General features: G+C 37.9%; 1 protein-coding gene across 1 annotated transcript in view; it reads left to right on the top strand.

Annotated features, from left to right (window-relative positions):
* The window catches only part of CCDC88A (coiled-coil domain containing 88A), a 102,880-nt gene that overhangs the window by 70,361 nt on the left and 9,841 nt on the right, over positions 1–22,678 (top strand). Inside the window, exons 18-26 of the mRNA XM_067293022.1 lie at positions 3,931–4,072; positions 4,935–5,111; positions 5,700–5,861; positions 9,650–9,927; positions 10,118–10,261; positions 11,483–11,669; positions 12,346–12,491; positions 13,106–13,198; positions 13,385–13,599. Coding sequence (XP_067149123.1) covers positions 3,931–4,072; positions 4,935–5,111; positions 5,700–5,861; positions 9,650–9,927; positions 10,118–10,261; positions 11,483–11,669; positions 12,346–12,491; positions 13,106–13,198; positions 13,385–13,599 — 1,544 coding nt within the window. The remainder of the gene's footprint in view (positions 1–3,930; positions 4,073–4,934; positions 5,112–5,699; positions 5,862–9,649; positions 9,928–10,117; positions 10,262–11,482; positions 11,670–12,345; positions 12,492–13,105; positions 13,199–13,384; positions 13,600–22,678) is intronic.

Here is a 22,678-nt window from a genome sequence, read left to right as displayed (position 1 = left end):
ATAGTTATTCTTTATGTATGATTAAACTGTTTATTTTAGTTAGCAGTAGGAACAATAGCAGTAAAAGATAATAGGCCTAAGGTGGGTTTTCTTCTTTTTGGCTGCTTGACTGATACAGGTTTTCTCATGGTTTTGTCCTATGAAGGGTAGCTCGAACTCTCTCACACTTCCTTACAATTATTTCCTTCTAATTCTTCCTACCAAAAAGAAACTCTGCTTACATTCCCACTTAGGCCGACTGGGAAGTAGCCAATACTCAAGCTTCTCTGAAACTTCATACTGGCTTACTCGCACTACTACGTCTGCCAGTATAAAGCAGCTGCTATCCTGACATCTGTTTCCTCCACTGTATGTTGTGTGGTGTCTTATCCTGCAGGGATTTAGGGAAAATGTGTGGCAGGAAAAGCAGACTAGTATGGGCCTTTAGCCAATCTTTCTCTCGTGATGCTATTCAGTTGTGCTTTTTATTTTTTTGGAAAAAATAGTCTGGCGTCATGATCTGTTATTACCACTGATTGTCAGGAACACGTAGACTGATTTGAGGTCTTCTATATCAAAAAGAAACCAGATGAGATTTTTTTCTTCAGTTTTCCTTTCTTGCTGCCAATGCTCTGCTGCTGGCATGGGGCCAGGATCCTGTATGGAGAATCTGTTGCCACCTCCTGTTTTCTGCTTTCGCCTACCTTTTCCAGCTCACAGATGAGTTCCTCTCTGTCAAGAAAAGTCCTCAGAACTTTGATTTCTGTGACTTCTTCTGAGTTGAGGGTAGTAGTGTAGCATACAGTGCGTAGTATGAGTTTGTGTTGTCCTTTGGTTAATATACCATATAAAGAAGAACTAATCCTTGAGCTAGAAGAGTTGACGATTACACTGCTTAGATGGAGAAATCCTCACTGAGCAACATTGTTCTAAATAGTGTTCTAGATTTCTAATGTTTGAGGTGAGTGTCCCTGCAAAAGAGAAAAATATTATTTTGCAAATGTGCTTTTAGAAATGACACTATGTGAAAAGGTTTGCGAATCTACTTCTACTTTCCAGACAATGGTACTTGTCCTTTAGAAGTGCTCGTACCTCTCTATAGATTCAGATGTTGCAGGTTCGTATCTCATAGGTTAGTTGGTTTGGGCCATTATATTAATTATGTCCTTGGGTTAAATAATACTAGTATTTTCCTTGCATTTTACAGAATGATGTTATTGGATCTATAAATTTTAATTCAGATGAAAATCTGGAGTTGTGTCTGTGTAGAATTGAGAGTTTTATCCAGGTTTCATTGAATTATTATCTGTAAATGAATTTTTGGCATACTTCTGGCACCTGTCATGACCTGTTCAATTTCTTTCTTTGCTTCCAGGTTAGCCAGGTGTGGAAACAACTCACACAAATAAGTACTTTTCGGCCCACTCTCACAAGTACTTTTCGGCCCACTCTCACACTCTCACAAGTACTTTTCGGCCCACTCTCACACTCTCTTCTGGTTGATATTTCTTTTTCAAGGAGTCAGTGCAGATATTTTGCTGTGTATTTATTGCATTTCAGAAGCACAGCCCAGGGAGCAGGCTAAAGCATTTGTATACTGGTTGACCTGTGCTTGGCACATGTCTGCTGCTGGCCGCAGATCACTGGTAATTTGGTGCTGCCCAGGTGCATTGTTGTAAGAACAGCTGGCACTCAGTTCTCTGCAGATGGCCCTGCAGCAGGAGATAAAGCCTTTCTGGAAGAGTGAAGGGCAAACTTGACTGTCCAGCCCTGCCCATAGGAAAGCACCTCAAAAGCAGATGGACTGTTTGGTGGTATGAGATGTTTGGGTCAGGCTGCATATGATGTGTCCATTCAAGGTGCTCTGGGGGGAGGTGCACAGTAAGGCTTATATCCTGAAGCTGGCCCAGCATCTTATCTAAAGCCTACCTTGGAGCTCTGGCTTGTGACCAAACAGTTTGGGATGTGAAGGAATCTGGGCTACACTACTGCTTGAGCTTCTTCTTAAACCAGAATATAGACCTATCTTTAACAGCTACATGTTGAACTGGAGAACTGTGAATGAGGAATATTTATTTTCAAAGTGAAAAGGTTGGTTTATTTGAAATTATGCACTCTGTAGCTGTCCTGCCTTTCCGTTATTCTCAACTTCTTCATTCATTCAGAAAGTATCTGGGTTGCTTGCTTTATATTATTATCTAGATGAGGCATTAGTAATCATTTGATCAGGCCTGTAGAAAGTTAGATTCATTATGACCCAAGCTACTTTTCAGTGTATTTTTGGTCTGCCTCTCTCATTTTTGGTGACAGAAGGTGAAGTTGCACAACTTCTCTCTCCCTGATTGGAGAGAGCTTGTGTTTTTGTTGAGTATTATTGGTAGCACCCCAAAATCTTTCTATTGGGGCCTAAACTGACCATGTTTTATGCAGTAGCCTTGAAGTGTTTTCCTTTTTGTGTTGTGTCTTTAAAATCGTTGTTGAATTCTTTAAACAAACATATTTATGGAATTAGATGCCCCAATCTGAAATACCCAAATCTCAGTCTGGTTAGTAATTTTTAGCATCCTTCATTATTAGGTGTTCAAAAGGAAGCTGGAAACTGGGTCTCTGCTCTTAGTCTTTTTCTTTCTTTGTGTAGTGCATGATTGTATAACTTTCAGTGACAGAACTTACTTGCAGCTGAGTGTGTGCTTCAGCTTGAGAAGATAAAATGCCATATATTCTATTGGCTTTAGACTACCTATTGGTTCTTAAGTCTCCGTAACTTTTTGGCATATTATAGGGTTCTCATCCCACTCCATGATCTTCTTGGACAGCTTTTTACTATGAATTCTTTTACTATTGGTGTTCTGCTCCAATTTCTGGCTAGATCTAATGCTGTTGTCTGATCAGGAATCTCTTGCCATGTGTTCTGTTTACAGAACTGACAGGTTCTTCAATGGTCAGATTAAAAAGGGGGTATTTATGATTTATTCTATTTTATGCTACTTCTGGAAAAGTGGAATGCTTTCCAGGTTCTGAACACATGTACAGTGACTGAACTGTTTAAAAATGATTAATGACTGTGGTTTTCAGCATTTCCTAAAAAGGCTAATAATTCACTAGAATATCCTGCACTGCCAGTTCCAGGAGATACTGTTCTAAACCAATATACCCCAAATCTGACCACTTCTCTCCAAAATAAGTGGTTTGGGTTTTTTGGGTGCTCTGTAGTATTGTAAATATGGTAAAATTTGGAAGCTTTACGAACCAGGAGTGATAACACTCTTAAAATACCAGCAGCTGGGCTGAGTGAGCAATTTGCACATTTATACATCAAATGAGCATGCACCTGCAGAGTACTGTGTTCCTTCTTCCCTAGCGCCTCTTCTCTGCAAGCAGACAGGAAATGGAAATACTTCACATTCTAATCGAGTTCAGGTCCCTGCTTGCCTGACTGGAGTGGATCCAGAAGGAAGAGTGCTGTCAACACACACACACACACGCACGTGTGCGCGCATGCACACCCTGCACCCTCCCCGCCACCCCTCCAAGCCAGCACACTACTTGGTGTGTTAGTCTTGACATAGCAGATAATGCAGCTTTTTGTATCTCCGACGTATTTTGTTTGTTTGGACTTGATTGTTGAATTAATACGGTAACAGGTGAAAATCGACGTTTCTGGTTCAAATGTAAACTAATGTCTTTACCTGCCTTTTCATCTGAGATTCCAAGGTTCCGTGAATATTAATACTGAAGTGCCTTCGTACTTTTGAATAATTGTTAGAATTCAGGCATTTTTGGAATAACTAGGGAGGGCTACATGGCTACTGTTTTTTGTAGCAGAAGGCTGACAGCCTAAACAATTAACTCAATTTTCAAAGAACTTATCAGAACATTTTAGAATTTAAATACCTAAAATAATTTTTGAAATAACAAACATATATTTCTTTGTGTGATTTCATTGATCAGTAGGTACAAGCTTTTGGAATCAAAATTAGAATCTACACTTAAGAAGTCTCTTGAAATAAAAGAAGAAAAAATTGCTGCTTTGGAGGCTCGTTTAGAAGAATCAACAAACTTAAACCAGCAACTCCGTCAGGAACTTAAAACAGTAAGGAGAAAGGCATTTTCTTCTGTAAGGTTAAATTATCCATATACCAGCTATTGTTATTTTTACGCTTTGCTTGACCTTTGGTGCAAGTCAGAGGAGAAACAGGCATTGCTGGGGGAAAAATGGCTGAAGAGCTCCAAGAACATGTCTGTGGAGTGGAAGAGGGAGGGAAGACCCAAGGACACTCAGCAGGGAGATGTGTAAAAGTCAGCGAGGGTCATAGCAACTGTGCTCAGAACGCGCTTGGCACACAACTTATGGACAGGGCCTGAAGAGCAAGGAAAGGGGAGGGCCCCTTAGCTTTCTGCAGTGTAAAGCAGGGCAAAGGTGCAACTGCTTTTTAAGACAATAATAATACAGGGCAGGTGTTACGATCACATAAAACATTGCTGAGTCATTGGTCTTAGAGTATTTCAGGTAGATAAGTAATTTGTTTGAAATTGATTTGATTTGGGATGCCAGAAACACTCATTTCTCAGTAAATTATATTTTCTGATCTAGCTTGAACAGCTGGAGGGATTAGTTAAAGTAAATATAACCTTCTTGTTTGTTCTACTTTATTATAAAAGTTGAGGGATACAGTTAAAAGCACTAAAATAAAATACAAAATGCAGGTCTCCTGTTGTGTTTGTCATTCAGGTTTTGAATCTCATTTGTCAAAGTGTTTATTATGGTTAAGCTATCAGTACCTATACGCTGTTTGCATGTCATCTCCCCAAATATATTATAGAAAACAAACGTATAAATAAAATAACATATAACACTTCCTGTTCTGTGAAGAGTGATATGGTCATGTAATAAGATGAGATGTAAAAAAATTAAAAATTCTAAACCTAATATAAGTTGTCCTGAATAATTTCAGGTGAAAAAGAACTATGAAGCCCTCAAGCAAAGACAAGAAGAGGAAAGGATGGTTCAGAATTCTCCTCCAAGAAGCGGAGAAGAAAATCAGTCTGTCAGTAAATGGGAGAAAGAAAATCAGGAAACTACCAGAGAATTATTGAAAGTTAAAGATAGATTAATTGAAGTAGAAAGGAATGTAAGATGTCTTTTTAATATTTTTCTGATTTTAATTATTTGCTGTGAGCTGTTCTAGAACAACTTATGAGAGTGTTGCTAAGAAAGTGTGCAATTTATCACCTAATTTATGGACTGAGCAGAACCTGAATTAAATACAATTTATGAAAGAGCTGGATTCTGCAGTGACAGAAGCTGTAAAATTCTTGACCAGCATTTAAAAAGAAAAAAGGAAAAAAAAAAAAGGAAGCCTAAACTTGCCCTTTCGTATCTACAGATATTTCACAAATCCCTCTCACGTAATCCTTATTTATGCGAGTTGTGGAGATTTCTCTACTGTTTCTCCCTAGGCGCAATATTAGTTACCCATTTTTTTAATCTTAGCCTGTAATGATCATTTCACTGTATTTGTTGCTGTATTTAAGGTGATTTACAGATTTGCTCCACTCTGTATATTTCTGTGAATCCGTTTTAAATCCTTTTCTCTGTACTGAGGCTAAAGTACAAAGAATTGTATTAGTTTCTCACACTGCTTTGTTCATTTTGGAGAAATGTTAGTTCATTAAATGACTGGAAACTCAAATTTTCTTTTTTTTTTTAATGCTCGAAGAATGCTACACTGCAGGCAGAGAAACAAGCACTGAAAACGCAATTAAAGCAACTTGAGACACAGAATAGTAATCTGCAGGCTCAGATTCTTGCACTTCAGAGACAAACTGTTTCTCTACAGGAGCAAAATACAACTCTACAAACTCAAAATGCCAAGCTTCAGGTAATACTTTCTTATTTTGCTTTTTAAAATAATATTAATTCAGTAGTTTTTCAAGTGAAGAGTTTAAAGCTAATGGTAATAATGTATCATAAATCAAATTTCAGTTGTGGTACAGACATGAAAATCAAAGCAACTTGTGATAATCTGTACTAAGAGCACTCAAATAATAATTTATGATTACTGATTAATAATAACATTTCTAGAAGATGGTTTTAACCCTTCATATTTGTCCTATTTAAACCCTTGAATTTATGCTCAGGAGCAGAGTAGATTCTCTTATCCAGTCTCCTACAAGATCAAAAAATTTTTTTAATTTTTACTTCTAAGTTAAGTCAAGGTAGTAGTGAGTGTATCCAAAGAGACTGTAATATATTTTGTATTTTTTCTATTTTTATAGTTAGGATCAAAACCAAGTAAAAACCATGTCTAAGAGGAAAATTAAGATGTTATTTAAGTACAGAAAATTTTCAAAAACCAAAACCTTTGGAAACTACATAAAAACAATTATGCAAAGATGATTCAGATAATTCGGAGGCAAAAAAGGTGATGTGTGAGCATGGAAATTATAAAAATAGTTATTTACACAGAGTCTCATAGCTATTATGGCCAAAATGCAGATGCCATCCTTCTTTAACTGTGTAAGCAAGTACATGGGTTTTTCTCTGATAAATGCCATATTCTTGCTGCTGGATCTAATGCTTTTTGGAGTTTGGAGAATCATAACTGCTTAAGGAGAGAATACAAAGTCCACAATTCACCAGAAATAGTAAACAAGATGTTAGAAATGATGGAAAGTGGATAGAACTCAGAGTGAAGGAGTCTTTGAATGAGTGAACAAATAATGAATTTCTTGAATGCCTGAAGTTACCGTTCTGTCCCTTGCTGGAAAGCAGACCAGAGTTACACCACAAATGCACTTCAGATCTTCCACCCTGAAATCTAATTAGTGTACAGTAGTCCTCTTTGTGGCTGGCACGTCTGTGAGCAAAACAGAACGTTTGTGCACATACAGTGTCTCATCTTGTCCAGCAATTAAAAATTATTGGACACAGGCGTGGAAATATAGTCAATGGCTTTAAACAGGGGAGGATATATTTCTGGGATTCGGAGCTCTGAGAATTTTGTAATCCCATTTGCCAAAAAAGCAGAAATACCTATGCAGTTCATTTTGTCTCATGAATTGCACAACAGCACAGGCCTCTTCCAGCAGATATGCCTGGAGAATAAATTAACTGCAGAGATTTGAAATTATTGAGGCAATGAGCTGGGATCAATTTAAGGAGAGAGAGGGTTCCCTATTTATTTACTTAAATATTTGTGCTGAACCTCATCGAGCCATATGATTTTAGTAGCTGGGGATGACAGTCAGGATGTTGTTATACCCAGCAGTTATACCCAGCAGTCTTAGCAAGGGAGTGCCTTTCCCTCCTTAAGAATTCAGCTGTTTTGCTCAAAAACTTCAGGCAAGTTGCAAGACCACGCTATAGCAAAACATAAACATATCTCCATTATTTATTGGGCTTTTAATTGTCATTCCCATACAGCATTATGCTGTAGGACTTTGGGGAATAGCAGAACGATTCTTTCATCTTTGTGGTGATGTTTGTTGCTAAATAGCTGCAGAGGTTGAAGGCTAAATGAGATAAAACCAAGAAATAGTCTCATTTTCCTCAGAGGAGTCTGTTTAATAAGCCAGAAAGTACAAAAGTATTTTGGACTTCCAGTATAAAGAGTAAACCAATTGTTAGCTGGTGTTACAATGGAAGTTTCAAGTTGGTGCTTCTATTTAGCAACTCCGTCTTTGAAAGGAAACATGCTGAAATAAGGACTATAGTAGGCACACTGCTAAAAGCTGCATTAAGTTCCTGCTAACTGCAGAGCTTTGTCATTGGTTTGTATGTTCCATTTTTATTTATTTATTTATTTATTTTTATTTTATTTTATTTTTCAGAAAGAGCTCAGTAGTGACCTGTTGGATACCTATTCTGTTACTAATTACTATCACAGTGGAGTTACACTGTTCTGTATATAGGGTTTTCTCAAACTGGTTATCCTGCTAACCTGGGTCCCGAGTATTCTTGATTGTCGTGTATAGCTGGAGGCTTGTGCTCAGTAAGGCTTTTGGCCAACTGCAGGCTCAAAGAGATTTGGAGCATTAGAGCTCCATTAGTTCTGTAACTATTGCAGTTGCTGAACCATTCTCCTTCATGAAGAATATATTGCTAACAGGAGTAGAAGTGGGAACTTGAATGGGAGTGTAAGGACAGGATGTTATCGTTCAGTTTCCATAGGATTTGGGGAGAAAAAAGATGCAAACACAGATGCAGGGTCACTTCAGCTATTTCCTCTTCTGTGATACTTGCACATAGTCCTTGTGAATTCAGCAAATGAAAGAAATCAAAATTGAAGGTGAAATGTGTTCATGAAAATAAGAATGGTTAAATATAACTGAATCCAAAACACAAGCTAAGCTGGTCTACATAGACTATGTTAGACTGTTCTTAGGCAACTGCAATTTTGGTATTCTTCCTGATACCCACCAGGGATGTACAGAGAAAGGATGTCTTAAATGGTAGCTGCTAATTCTGAACTAAATCAAACTGGAAATTCGGTCTGAGAAGTTTCACAGCATATAGTCGACAGCAGACATTACTTCATTGCTAGTGAAAGGTTCAGCTTTATCATCCATAACAAAGAACACTGCAGTTCCAACAGAAAGGGATTTGTTCCTTAGTAACAGCATATACTGGAGCGATAGTTCTTGTTTTGTTTTGTTTTTGTTCTCTTTTCCTTAACGGATACCCAGAGGGTATTAGAAGCCTCAGTAGTTTGTGTTCTTCATTTCTTGAATAGGAAAGAGGAGGAGACTAGCCTAATACAGGTCATATGACAAGCACCTTAGATATCCTAAATTGTTTAGGAAATCCAAGGATTGAATTAGCTTATTCTTTTCAGAGGCACACAAAGTAAAACTTTTTATATATCTGTCAAAAATTCAGAGTTTTAATGTGTTGATGGACATTAATACTGTACTGACAAAATTGTTGGAAAAAATGTACTCTTTCATGAGAAGAGTGCTTTCAGTCAGATCTAACACCACATACATAAAGCCATCAAATGACATTGTTGTTGGCGGAAGAGAGCTGTGAATGGCAGTTCCTCAGTGAAGAGGATATGTGTAGTTCTTTCAGGTGCTATTACTATATTTCCTTTTCTCTCTGTTAAATGCGTGCTACTGTTTGAAGTTTCATTGTAATGGATCTTTGGGTACAATAAGGAATTTATGGTGACAATAGAGATTCTGTACAATAAAGACTTTCAAAAAGAATCTCTGCCAGTATGGAAGTTCCTTTTATTTTAGTCATATCACAGATTTGGCTCATGCGATTAGAGGATCACTGGTGATCCATTTCTCCAAGATATTTTGATCACAGAGCTGTCAGTGAGGAGAGAAAATGCACCTCTCATCTGGATAGCACTTAAACAGCTATTTGAAAGTAAATAATCACCTGATATTTTTTTCTTGTATTGATTTAAGCATATGCTTAAGTGCTTTCTTGAAATACTGCCATAAAAATATTCTTAAGGATATATGAAATGAAATGAAAATGTCTATTTAGGTATAAGAAAAAAGTTTTGGTATTGGAGTTTGGGTAATGAAATAATTAGAAAGATGCTGAGATGGTAAGAATTAAACAATCGTGAAATCTTTCAGTAGAAAGAGATCGACTTGATGACCCTGTCTATGAAATTAATTTACAACTCTTGTCAACTGTTCATGACTGCAGGTTGAAAATTCCACCCTTAATTCTCAGAGTACATCTCTTATGAATCAAAATGCACAACTGTTGATACAGCAGTCAGCTTTAGAAAATGAAAATGAATCTGTACTCAAGGAGCGTGAGGATCTGAAATCATTGTATGATTCACTTCTCAAAGATCATGAAAAACTGGAACACCTGCATGAACGCCAAGCATCTGAGTATGAATCTCTGATTGCTAAACACGGAAATCTTAAATCCGCACACAAAAATCTGGAGATGGAGCATAAGGACTTAGAAGATAGGTAAGTATTAATATGTATTAAAATTAAGTTTGTGATACCTCAGGAAAAAACAATACTGTATAACAAGTATGAATAAAATAAGTTTTAAATATGACATTAAGATCTTAAAATCATCTTTTCCAAAGCTCTCCATATTTTCTTGTTCCCATCCCCCTGCAAAAAAAAACTTAAATGAGATATTTGTTGACAGATACAATCAGTTGCTGAAACAGAAAGTACAATTAGAAGAATTGGAGAAAGTACTCAAGACAGAACAGGAGAAGATGCTGCAGCAAAATGAAAAACATGAAACTGTAGCAACAGAGTATAAAAGACTTCGTGATGAAAATGATAGGTAAAGCAAAAGTGTGATACGTGTATTAGTAGAGTCATGAGCACTCTCCTAGAGTGAGTCAGGTAGATTCCTCTGAGGTAATGGGTAGGTGCAGTTCTGGCAATAGATCGTTACTGGGATCACTCTGTAAAGGCAGTATGGATGAGAGTATGCAAGGTTTGGCTTCCTCCACCTGCACAGACCTGTAGCATTATCCAAACAGGCATTGCATCCACTCCCATTTCTAAATGCCTGGTGCTGCACCTCAGGACATGTGAGATGTATGCCATATAGAAACTCTGCTCTGTTTGTCTGTGATACAGAAAAAACAGCTAAACACAGACAATAATTATTGTATCCTAAACTAAATACTGAATTCCACATAGCACCCAAAGGAATCCCAGGCCAAGTACTGTGTGGTGTGGATCTGGGCTCTAGAGGGAGCAAGCTACTCTGCGTGAATTGCCTAAAGGGCAGGATCACTGTCTGAGGTTAATGCCAGTAGGAACAGAAATGCAATGTTGGGGGTGAAGGCCTGCCTGACCCCTGCAATTGAGGTATAGCTCGCTTTTTAAGTAGTCCAGTTGAAATTAATGGGATTAATTATGCAGCATGGTACTTTCTGCTTATCTGCCTCCCTCCCCCCCCCACCCCCCCCACCCCCCCCCCCCCCCCCCCCGCCCAGAAGAGGCATAAGAGTTGTTCTTAGGGCAAAGAGGCTCAAAATTAAATACCTCTTACCTGTGCTATTGCGTGAGGAGTATTCGTTGGAGCTGGAGATTGTTGCTAGAGAGGGAGGTGGAGGCTCCCTGAAGGGGCAATGGAGCCTGAGAGTCTGTGTCCAGCCTCCACAGTTGGTGAAGTTTGGACCAATTCTGTTTACTTCTTACTCTGTGTTGGCAAGATATCTTAGCTATTTTTAAGAATCTTTTTTTGAAAAACAACATCTTAAAATTAATTGCTATGTCCACATTTAGAAATCTGCTTGATTTTTAAAATGCTGAGAACCCAGAACGTCTAATTTACTTAAAAGCAAAATGCACGCCTAGGAAAATTAGATTTAAGAGATGATTACCTACAGCATGTGGTACTAAGAAATGTTTTTATGTGCTCTCCGGAGCATATAGTCCAGCACTGTAGTAGCCTAAAACTGTGCAATTCTCATCTTTCTGAGGGAATGTGGGTCATGAATACATTTCCTTTTATCTGCATGTATTCTTTTATGGCATCTTTTCATTCCAGGCTTACTCATACATATAGTCAGCTCTTGAGAGAGAATGAAGTTCTGCAAACTGATCATAAGAATTTGAAAACATTATTGAACAATTCCAAACTAGAACAAACACGGTTAGAAGCCGAGTTTTCTAAACTCAAAGAACAATACCAACAACTTGATATTACATTTACAAAACTGAATAATCAGTGCGAGGTATGTAAGAATTATGCTATTTTTTGACTGGTGTTATTGAAATATTTTTATATTTACATAACTGTATTTTTAGATTCATAAAATCATATGAAGTGTTTGAAAGTTGCTCCTTTGCTATATAGATGACAAAGTAGGTTTGAAGACAAGTGAATTTCCCTGATGTACTTTTTGTTTTACATGTGTAGAGTTGCTGCCAACAGAGGTTAAGAATGTTCAACTCTTCTGAATATAAGATTTTGTTCAGTTGGTTGTGGCTTCTATCTAATAGTTTTGTGATAAAAGCTAAGTCGTAGTTATGAATGAGTATAATCTAATTCAGTTAAGTAGTAGCTACGTTCTCAATCCAATACAACAATTTAAAACTCATCTAAGAAATGAAACGAAACTGCTCCCCCCCCATATTATATGATGTACAGTGATACAAGAAGTTTGAACTGAAGTAAATTTCCTGACTTCCGTATTTTAAAATTGGAGCTAATGTGTTAGGTAAACTGTATTAAGCTAGTTAAAGTGTCAAAGAGGCTTTTATCAGTTGAGTCATAATATAGTTAAGTTTTTTTATCTGAGCTGACTATCTAAATCCTTTACAGATCTGCTTAAGTTCTCGTAATCTCATTATCTGTGTGTCAGATGTGCTCACATATATATGCATGCACCATTTCATATGTTTTAACAGTTGCTTAGCCAGCTTAAGGGAAATCTGGAGGAGGAAAACAGACATTTACTAGATCAAATTCAGACATTAATGCTACAGAATAGAACATTACTTGAGCAAAATATGGAAAGCAAGGATCTCTTTCATGTGGAACAAAGACAATACATGTGAGTATTAAAAATAATGAAATTACTGTGGTGAGTGCACTTACACTAATACCTATATGTAAAAACAGCTTATGTTTTTTATAGGAATGATGAACGTGCTACTTACAAAGAGTTTCTTCTTTTAAAATAAAAATTTAAATTATATATGAAAAGCAAGTAATTAAAACTAGGAACATTATATTTTTAGTTATAAAGAGTCAGTACAACTGGTTTCATGGATGATATAAATGTCTAATGAAAAATGTTATTGCATCCTCCTTCTATTACAAAGATCCTGGTTTTTTTGAAAACTAACTTTTTGTAGTGAATTGAGAGAAAAGAAGACATGTTCATTTAAACGATTCTGTTATTGCCTTTTCTTAATACTAAGGCACATATATAGGTTATCTATTGTATAATAATGGCCAATGAAAATTTTTACAATTATGTATCGCTGTTAATTGTAAGATTGTTTTCTGTATCTCTCTTTATTGATTTTTCAATAAGGGGAAAAAAAGTATTATATAAAAATTCCTCAGGAAAAATGTCAACTTTCAGATATCCAGAGGAAGATGCTTCGCACACATTATATGTAAATTTTTGAAGTATACTTTATCATTAATTTCTGCTTACAGTGATAAGCTAAATGAATTGAGGCGGCAGAAGGAGAAATTGGAGGAGAAGATAATGGATCAGTATAAATTTTACGAGCCATCCCCCCCAAGAAGGTACTGCTGAATATGTTATAAATACAAATTTAGAACACAGAGTACCTATTCTCTTCCAGCTGAAAGTAAAGATTTCCTTTAACTTCAGGGGAGCTGAATCATGTCTGTGTTCTTGCATACAAATTAAGAAAAAATTAAGACAAAAGTAACGTATTATAATTGCAGTAAATGTATTATTGCTAACAGAAGAGGCAACTGGATTACTCTGAAAATGAGGAAGCTGATAAAGTCTAAGAAAGATGTTAACCGCGAACGTTTGAAGTCTCTGACCCTCACACCTACCCGTTCAGAATCCAGTGAAGGATTTCTTCAGCTGCCCCACCAGGACAGTCAGGATAGTTCCTCAGTGGGCTCAAACTCTCTTGAAGATGGCCAGACGCTGGGGACCAAAAAGAGTAGTAGTGAGTACTGCAAAACTTTTTTTTTTTTTTTTTTTTTTTTAGTACCCTGTGATTAAACGTCTTTCTGATTGTGATTAAAAAGTCAGGGGTGCTTAGAAAAGCCTATGTGGTTTGGAATTTTTTTTAAGATAAATTGAAAGTCTTTAGGAACTGAGCTGGAATTCATTTATTCGTTTATTAAGAAAATTTATACTGACTTCATGCAGACTCCTCAAGTGTTTGGGCAGGTACTAGTTTTTAGCATTTCTGTAGCTCTAAATAAAAATGTTAAGATACATTTGCAGTATTTAGGGAAGATGAACTTGTCGGCGTTACTGGGACAGAAAAACAGATTTTGGATAGAATGTCAGATGCCACCACTTGTGTCCTGTTTTGTTTCTTCTTGTCCCAGTATGACTCCTTCCATTGTCTTTGAAAGTGCCTTTCCAAGCTGTGGCTGTGCTAACATCCTTAAGCTGTTAAAAAGGTTTTTGTCTGAAGATATTCCTCCAGCATCTCTCAAAATCAGCGATGAAGATTTTTGGCAACATTTTAGAATGCGATAGGAAAACTTACATAGAGGCATAAGCCGTTAAAAGGATCTGAATTGTTACTGATCCTAAAGAGAGAATTAGAGACTAAGAGGGAGAGACTGAGGAGCAGTGCTGAGGTGAGATTTGGATGTTCCAAACACAATTCACTGAGGTGGGATGAGCCTGACAGCTGTCCTGTTAGGATGCCCACGGTATAAGAGGCCAGATTCTGTGAAGCATTTACGCACATATCTGTTTCTTTTGTTATCCACTATTGGTAGGAATGATGAAAAATTCAATTTTGAGTAATTTGAGAGATTGTGTTACAGTCAAGTTATCAAGCTGTAATGATTCTGTTTATTAATGATACGCCAAGAGAGTTGGTTGCATGTGTAAAAGCATCAGTATAAATGTGTATTAACAGTCACATAAAAACTTAAAAATACCATTTTAAAGTTTAATGTCTCGAGTTTCAAAACACATCAGATTAGTATTCCATTTTTTTCTCTCAGCTATAAATTTGCTGTATTAGAAATGATTAAAGCCGTTAGGATGTATTTTTTCTTTTGAACTTACAGTATAAGTTTAGTCAAAATTAAAAGCATCTAAAAGCACCATTTCAGGGAAACTTAAAATCAGATTTGTGAGTATTCTTTAAATAACTGAAGAAAATAGTAAGTTTGAGAATACTTATTATTGCTTTCATTGCTAACTAATCAATATGGGAAGCTTAGCATTCCTCAGTATAAGTTGATCAAAAGATCAACTGTAGCCTTTACAATTAAACTGGTTTTGAAGTCTTGGTGAGTTGAGTGACTGAAGCTACAGAGGAGGTGTTTGGAAGTGCGTTCACTTGAATCAGTAATGTGCATGCTCTGGTTCAGACTGGGTGCAGATCTACAGCAGATCATGCCAAATGATATGTCCACCCTTTCTCCCTTTGCTAGGGTACCAGTGGACAATTGAGATTACCCAGTGACTGATAACGTAGGTGCATCTATTACAGAGCAGTCTTTAAAGGGCATGGATTCTTTTTGGATAAACCTAACCTAATGGGTTTTCAGGAGTGCACCTAATGCTTTTCATAGGCATGTAGTCTGTGAGACTAGACTAAAAATGATCCAGAGTAAAGCAAAAAAACCTCCAACCTCTAATCAAAAACAAAGTGCCCCACACGCTTAAAAAAATGAACTGAAATAGCCCACAAACCTTGAAATATGTGTAGTATGGATATCATGTCCACAGCACTGTTCCGCTCAACAAATCATCTGTTGCCTGCACTAACTTTCTTATATAGCCAGAGGTTGTAACTCAGACTGGTAACCAGCCAGAGCAATCCCAAATTGCTGTTTTCTGTTTCCTTGGTCTTATTACTACAAAAAGAATTTTATTTATTTATTTATTTTTATCAATTGACATTTAGCACTTTTTTAGTAATATTGCCTCAGCTAATGGATAGGATTCTAAGACATTAAAAAAAAAAAAAAAAAACTGTCTTACTGGGAGAAAAAAGGAAGCTGAATGAGAGAAATTGAATGCACTTGTCCTGAGCAAAGCTGTTAATCCATCTATGGACAGTTATGTATATGCATATATGTTTTAAAATCGATTAAATATAATCCTGTGAAAGCATTCAACAAAGTCAGGAGCTGTACTCCAGACCTGTCCGGCAGCATCATAGTGGCTGAGGTGCTCCACACATCGGTAGCAGTTACACCACTTTTCTGTGGAGCTCTGTGAAGGTAGTTCAGTAGGAGCTGTTCGTGTCCTTCATCAGTCCCACTGTGTTTGGAGAAGTGACTCCTGGGAAGTTTTTATTATTTCTGATGGTGAGGTACATAAAGATCAGGATGCTGAAAGACTCTTAACTTTCTCATAGTAGAGCTACAATTATACTCTGTTGGATGGCTCTAGTAATGAACTTGTATTTTTACTTAGTGCCTTCTATTTCATTTCCTTGTGCTATGTGTTAGAGATGTATAAAGCAGTCTTAACGCATGTAATCAGAGTAGTGGTTTTGGTTGGGCTTCACCCTGTCTAACTTCAGGCATTTCCTCAAAGTCTGATTTAAAAGCTCAGTCAGTATAGATTCCCTCACTACTCATTAGATGGAGATAGGCGTCTCCAAAGGATGGTTCAGATTTTGGTTAGGCTAATTCACACTGTGCAGGTTCAAATATCCTTGCAAGGAACCTAGGAGAACTGCACTCCAAAGCTAGCTGCATACAGCAGCTTCTAATTATCGGAGTAAGTCTAGGCTTACGTTTTCATTTATCTGACTTTTCCTTTTTCGTGTCAGTAAGTAGATACTTTGCCCAGTTCCTCTTGCTAAATACCTCTGAGATCCTTCTGAAGAAACCATGTTACAAGGAGTGATACAGTATTCTTCCTTGTTACAGTGGCTGATCCTCAGAAGAGATTTGAAGTTACTCAGACCTTCTTAATTTTTTACTCCAAGAGCCTTATTCATGTTCCCTTTAATCCCAGTGTGTTTATCCACAAGCTGGAAGGGTTGAGCTGATTCTGGATTCCAACCTTCCATTACACGTCACCACAGAAACCACAGTTTTGGATAGATTAGGTGCAAATTCAGTGCTGACAATCTTACTTGAGACAGTTTGTGTTTCACAAAGTTAAGAGGAGAATATCTCAGTGCAAGAAGCACCAGTAGTGGTGCACATTTTGCAGTCTCTTTCTTCTGCTTTTAGGATGACTCTAAATGTTAAATATTGAGATATTATGGCTCCTTTCTTTTCTCCAGAAAGTGGCTTGGTGGTTGTTGGAGTGAGGGAGGGGACCCCGGAGTAACGATGAGTCTCAATATGAGTATGGTCGTTCTCCCTTTATTAGAGCTTACACAAAGTATATATATCGACAAGCAATACGCATGCGCTAGCAATAGTTACATGATTGGTTACAGTTTCTGTCCATACGTATAAAGCGGATACATGATTGGTGCAAAGTTGCTGATTGTGCTCCATCGACATTTATGGACCCTAGTTCCGTCCAGACTTGTTTACCAGTTTCATGAATACCTTCTTTTGTAGTGCTCAAGGCCGCTATACGGCCAGTTCAGCAGGCCTCAGCAGGTTCGCTTGCCTTGGCCTACATAAGGCCGCTTTCAGCAGGTTCGCTTGCCTTGGCCTAGATTCCTTCCTCTACCCCGAAGACGGGATTGCTCATCCCAATCAGATCATGCCCTCTCTCGCTTAACCATTCCTCCACAGGTGGTAGTGGCTTCCACTGAAAGAGATTACAAGAAAAGATGTGTAAGTTGCCTCCTAGCTAAGCAGATGTTCAGGTATTGTGGCTTTTCATACTGGCTGAAGGGAATTTTATGTAAGGGAAGAGATAGGTTCTGTGCCATGCTAGTCTGTTTATTTTCTGTGTCTGTGAATGGAGGTAGTTACAGAGGGGATGTTCGGGTGAAAGGTTGTCCTGTTTGTCCTTCAGAAGGCGAGAGAAGGCACCGGTTCATTCCTCAAACTGCAGTCACTCTGGCACAATTCAGTAGTATTCTTAAAAGCTACAGGACAGAGGATCTGATACAAGTGATCTTTGAGACACACAGGTTTCCTCCCCCTATTTACCTGTCAGAGAAGGGGAGAGATAATGATTCCAAAATGAATTATTCTGCTACCACTATTGATAAATGGATTCACTGTGTGAAATCTATAGATTTTCTTCTGAAGATGGTGAAGACAGAGAATGCCTCTTTTCTTAATGCAGGATACTTTTGCATGCAAAAGTTAAGGGATCTATGCTATTAGAAGGACAGGTGATCTTGGCACAAAAATCAGGTTACACCGTTCTGAGAAGAAAACAGCATCTGAGGTCATTTGCATCTTTCTGACAGAACAGCTTTCTCAGTGCACAGGTGGATAGGGGATAGATCCCCCTGCCACTGGCCCCATTGCTTGATTCATGGAGTGCTTCGAGGCCTTGCTTGGTCCCAGAAATCCTCTTGAAAGGAGGGGCCATTTGTATGACTGTGAAAGTGTACAGCACAAAACTGAAATCCTGCAGTCAGTGTGAATACTGTATGCGCCTCTGTCTGATTGCAAAGTTTCAGCTTTGCTTTTCACATCTGTATTCAGTGGTTGGATCAGGTGAGTACTATAGATCTGATAGCTGGTTTGTGCAGAGCTGGTTTTCCATTGGGAATGGGATACTGTTCTGAGCTTTTGCACAGAAAAGACAAGGTAGGCAAATAGATTTCCCCCACCACCACCACCCCCCATGGAGAAAAACAGCCTACTTTTGCTAGCTTCTACTTGATACATTTCAGATTATCACCAATGTCCCAAGGAATTAAGCCTATCATCTTTAAGCAGTACAGTGAGTATCATGGTACCAGCAGCAGATGCATCGTATCATAGCGGAAGTAAGAGAGATATACTAGGGGTCTGTTATTTACTATCAAAACATTTAGAATTATTAAGATTATAAAGATTATATAATAAAATCTTTTATATATTATAAAGATTTTTTGTGTGTTCATGAATGGAATGATTCAGGGATTTTAATAGGTCCATACAGAATTTCCCAGATTTGTTTCTGGCAAATGGGGATTTCCTGATCAGTGAAAGAGATGTGCAATACTTAGATCTATTCTCAACTCAGAAAACAAGAACATATTCTCAGAATACTAAAAAGTTATGATTATAAGTGGATCCTTTGAGTAGATGATTGCTTGAGGTCAAGATAGGCCTCCTGCCATCTCCGTTTTTTAAAGTCTTTTAGAATTAAAATGTAAAGAGCCATGGCTGACTAGGCTGAATTTCGTGTTTGTTTTTTCAGTTTCTGTTTCTTCTGTAGCTCTGCCATTACAATGTTGGGTTTTTTTGCAGGATGTTTTTAGCCATATCCAATGCAGAAATTACTATGCAGTCTCTCAAGAAGGGTGCATTATACTGAAGGACAGATTTTGTTGCCACCTTGTACGATGTCCCAGGACATCAGTAGCTGCAGTGAAGTGGTTGCATTAGGTGCAGTTCCTGAGGACTGTAAATCAGTCCTTTTGGTGGTGATCTTTGTTAATGAACAAGAATCGGAGATGACTCAAATGATTCTTGGCCATCTTCTGGTTACTTTTTGACAAAATTAACATGGACTTTTTTAATTAAAAGAGATCAGTTATCCTGCCTGTAAAAGATTATGGCTGTTTAAAAAAAAAAACAAAAAAAACCCCATGTTTCACCAGGGTGACAAATAGTAGTAGAAATAGAACAAAATTACCTCTTTGCTTTGTTGTCACTAGTGCTAAAACTATTTAGTTATTTATCTGTTAGGAAACTAGTCTAATGCTGTTCCTTGTATTTCTTTGGCAGGAAGCTATTCAAAGCTACATGCTTTTATATACAGCTAGAGAGACAAAATGCATACTTCCTTTATGGGAGGGTTAACAGCCTCTCCACTTTGTTTTAGCCAGTTATCATCTATTTTTGTCTTATTTTCAGCTTATTTTCTCAGGATCTACAAGAGGAGCAGTGCTTGCTGATTTGGAAGAAAACATACCAAAAAGCTGATTATTTTTAAGTACCTATTATGTAGATAAAGAAATACTGTTAATTATGTAGTGAATAATTCAAAGATTAAAATGAGCTGACTGTACTTCTAGCATATATAGATAGCACATGTGACCTTTTCTGCCTGTTCCTCCCCACCCCATGTCACACGGAACGGACATACCAATATACTTCGAGTTGCTCTCTGATCTGGATACAATTGTGTTCTAGATCTTTGAAAACTTTTACATTTGTTTATGGCACTTGGGACTGTGCTATTCATGCACTAGAAGCTGTAAAATGCATTGCTTTTCTTTTTCCTGTAATGTTCTGAACGACATTTTAGAGCCATATTGCACTGGAGGAGGTCTTCTTCCACTCCTCTCCTGAGAGTGGAGAGCAGTGAAGCAGACCTAGCTAACTCATATATACCCACTCGAGGTTTTGTAGGTAACAGAGAAAAAGGTATTCTGTATGCGGTAAGTTCCATCACACTTCACAGAATTGCTGTTAACTGGCAGGCATGAGCTGTGAGGCAGAGTAGTTGAAGCCAGTTCCGGAATAACAAGTGGGCACCAAAGAATTTATTTTAAAAGAACTCTACTGAAAATAGTAATTGTGGGAGACAGCAAGTAAATCAAAATAATGTAAAACGTTCTATAAAAAGAATTGTGATCAGTGGCACAGAGTCTAGTTGGAGGCCTGTAGCTAGCGGTGTCCCCCAGGGGTCAGTACTGGGTCCAGTCTTGTTCAACTTCTTCATCAATGACCTGCATGAAGGCACAGAGTGCACCCTCAGCAAGTTTGCTGACGATACAAAACTGGGAGGAGTGGCCGATACACCAGAGGGCTGTGCTGCCATTCAGAGAGACCTGGACAGGCTGGAGAGGTGGGCAGAGAGGAACCTCATGAAGTTCAACAAAGGGAAGTGCAGGGTCCTGCACCTGGGGAGGAATAACCCCATGCACCAGGACAGGTTGGGGGTTGACCTGCTGGAAAGCAGCTCTGCTGAGAAGGACCTGGGAGTGCTGGTGGACACCAAGTTAAGCATGAGGCAGCAATGTGCCCTTGTGGCCAAGAAGGCCAATGGTATCCTGGGGTGCATCAGGAAGAGTGTGGCCAGCAGGTTGAGGGAGGTGATTCTCCCCCTCTACTCAGCCCTGGTGAGGCCACATCTGGAGTACTGTGTCCAGTTCTGGGCTCCCCAGTACAAGAGGGATGTGGCACTACTGGAGCAAGTCCAGTGAAGGGCCACAAAGATGATTAGGGGACTGGAACATCTCTCTTATGAGGAAAGGCTGAGAGAGCTGGGCCTGTTTAGCCTGGAGAAGAGAAGGCTGAGAGGAGATCTTATCAATGTGTACAAGTATGTGAAGGGAGGGTGTTGAGAGGATGGGACCAGACTCTTTTCAGTGGTGCCAAGCGACAGGACGTGAGGCAACGGGCACAAACTGAAACACAGACACTTCCATCTGAACATGAGGAAATACTTTTTCACTGTGAGGGTGCCAGAGCACTGGAACAGGCTGCCCAGAGAGGTTGTGGAGTCTCCTTCTCTGGAGATATTCAAAACGCGCCTGGATGCAATCCTGTGCAATGTGCTCTAGGTGACCCTGCTTGAGCAGGGGGGTTGGACTAGATGATCTCCAGAGGTCCCTTCCAACCTCAGCGATTCTGTGATTCTGTGAATTACAAACGTGCCTTAACAGTACTGTGTCTCTTGTAGCCTCTCACTATACATTTCCTGCTTTTTCTTTATATTAGAAACAGTCTTTTTGCCCTGTATTTGTATAACACCCAGTGTAGTAGAGCTCTGGTTTATGACTTGGGCTACTGGACACTCTTTGAAGACTACAGTGAACTTTTTTGTGTGCAAACATAGAATAATGTGATGGAGAGGAATATTTGTTTGTGTCAGGGTATTTCATGTGCTCTTGTAAAAGTGTGTGTGTGTGTGTATATATATATATATATATACACACACACACACATGCACTGCTGTAGAAAATATAAGCTGCTGTATAATAAGCTGCTGGTTGATCAGAAAACCAAGGCAAATGACAAAGCACCAGTCCCAGAGATCACTTCGGAGACATAAAATAATCATACCTTTGGCTGATAGGCTGGATTACACTGCTTTCACATCTGCATAAATAAGAACTTTTTAATATTTCATTAAGCATTTCTTTCTGAATCTTACATCCCTTTTTTTTGCATGTAGCTCCTGTATGCTTGGCAGTCAGCCGACACATTTATCTGATGCTTCATCAAGATGAAGGTGTCTGCCAGTAATCAGTTACTAATGCAGAATAGTTGAATCTAAGGACAAGATTAATTTGTGATTCCCTCTCCCCCCTCACCTTTTAATACCATTTGTAATTTTAACTTCTATTTCCTGATATGATGTATGTTATTTTCTCTGATTCCATCCAAAATGTTACAGCAACACTCTCATTTGGATTTTCTTTTGGTGTATGTGGTTGGTGGTTTTTTGTTTTTTTTTTTAATCTTTGGTATTTTTAAGTTAAAAAAAAATTTGGTGTATACCATTCCAACTAGTAAATATTTTTATTACAGATATGAAGAGGATTATTTCAGTTAAATATTAAAATCTCTGCACTTGTAAACACAGTTGCTTGAACATAAGATCTATATAATTTTTATATAAAACAGAAATTGTTAATGAGTAAATGATATAATAAATGAATATTCATAAAAGATCAATTTTCCTATTACAGATTCAGGGGGGAAAAACTACAAAAATCACTGATCTAATCTCAAAAAATAATGATATGAACATATTTTAGAGTAGATGTTTTACTTAACTCATAGATACTTTGATTTTAAGCTTTTTTTGCTTCATGTTCTTTACATTGAAGAAATGTGTTTTTCAAATAGTAAAAAAAAAAAAATCAATTTATGTAAGCACCTGCAAAGAAGCTACATATATTTTTTCAAGAACTTGGCAATTAAAAATTTCAAACTGTATTACATGCTTCACCATTGTTTTTGGTGCATTTCTGAGTATATTAAAGTTTTCATAGTGTAGTTTTCATATTT

This window comes from Apteryx mantelli, chromosome 3, assembly GCF_036417845.1.
Source record: "Apteryx mantelli isolate bAptMan1 chromosome 3, bAptMan1.hap1, whole genome shotgun sequence".
Classification (NCBI taxonomy): domain Eukaryota; kingdom Metazoa; phylum Chordata; class Aves; order Apterygiformes; family Apterygidae; genus Apteryx; species Apteryx mantelli.
This window is presented reverse-complemented; position numbering and strand designations above follow the sequence as displayed.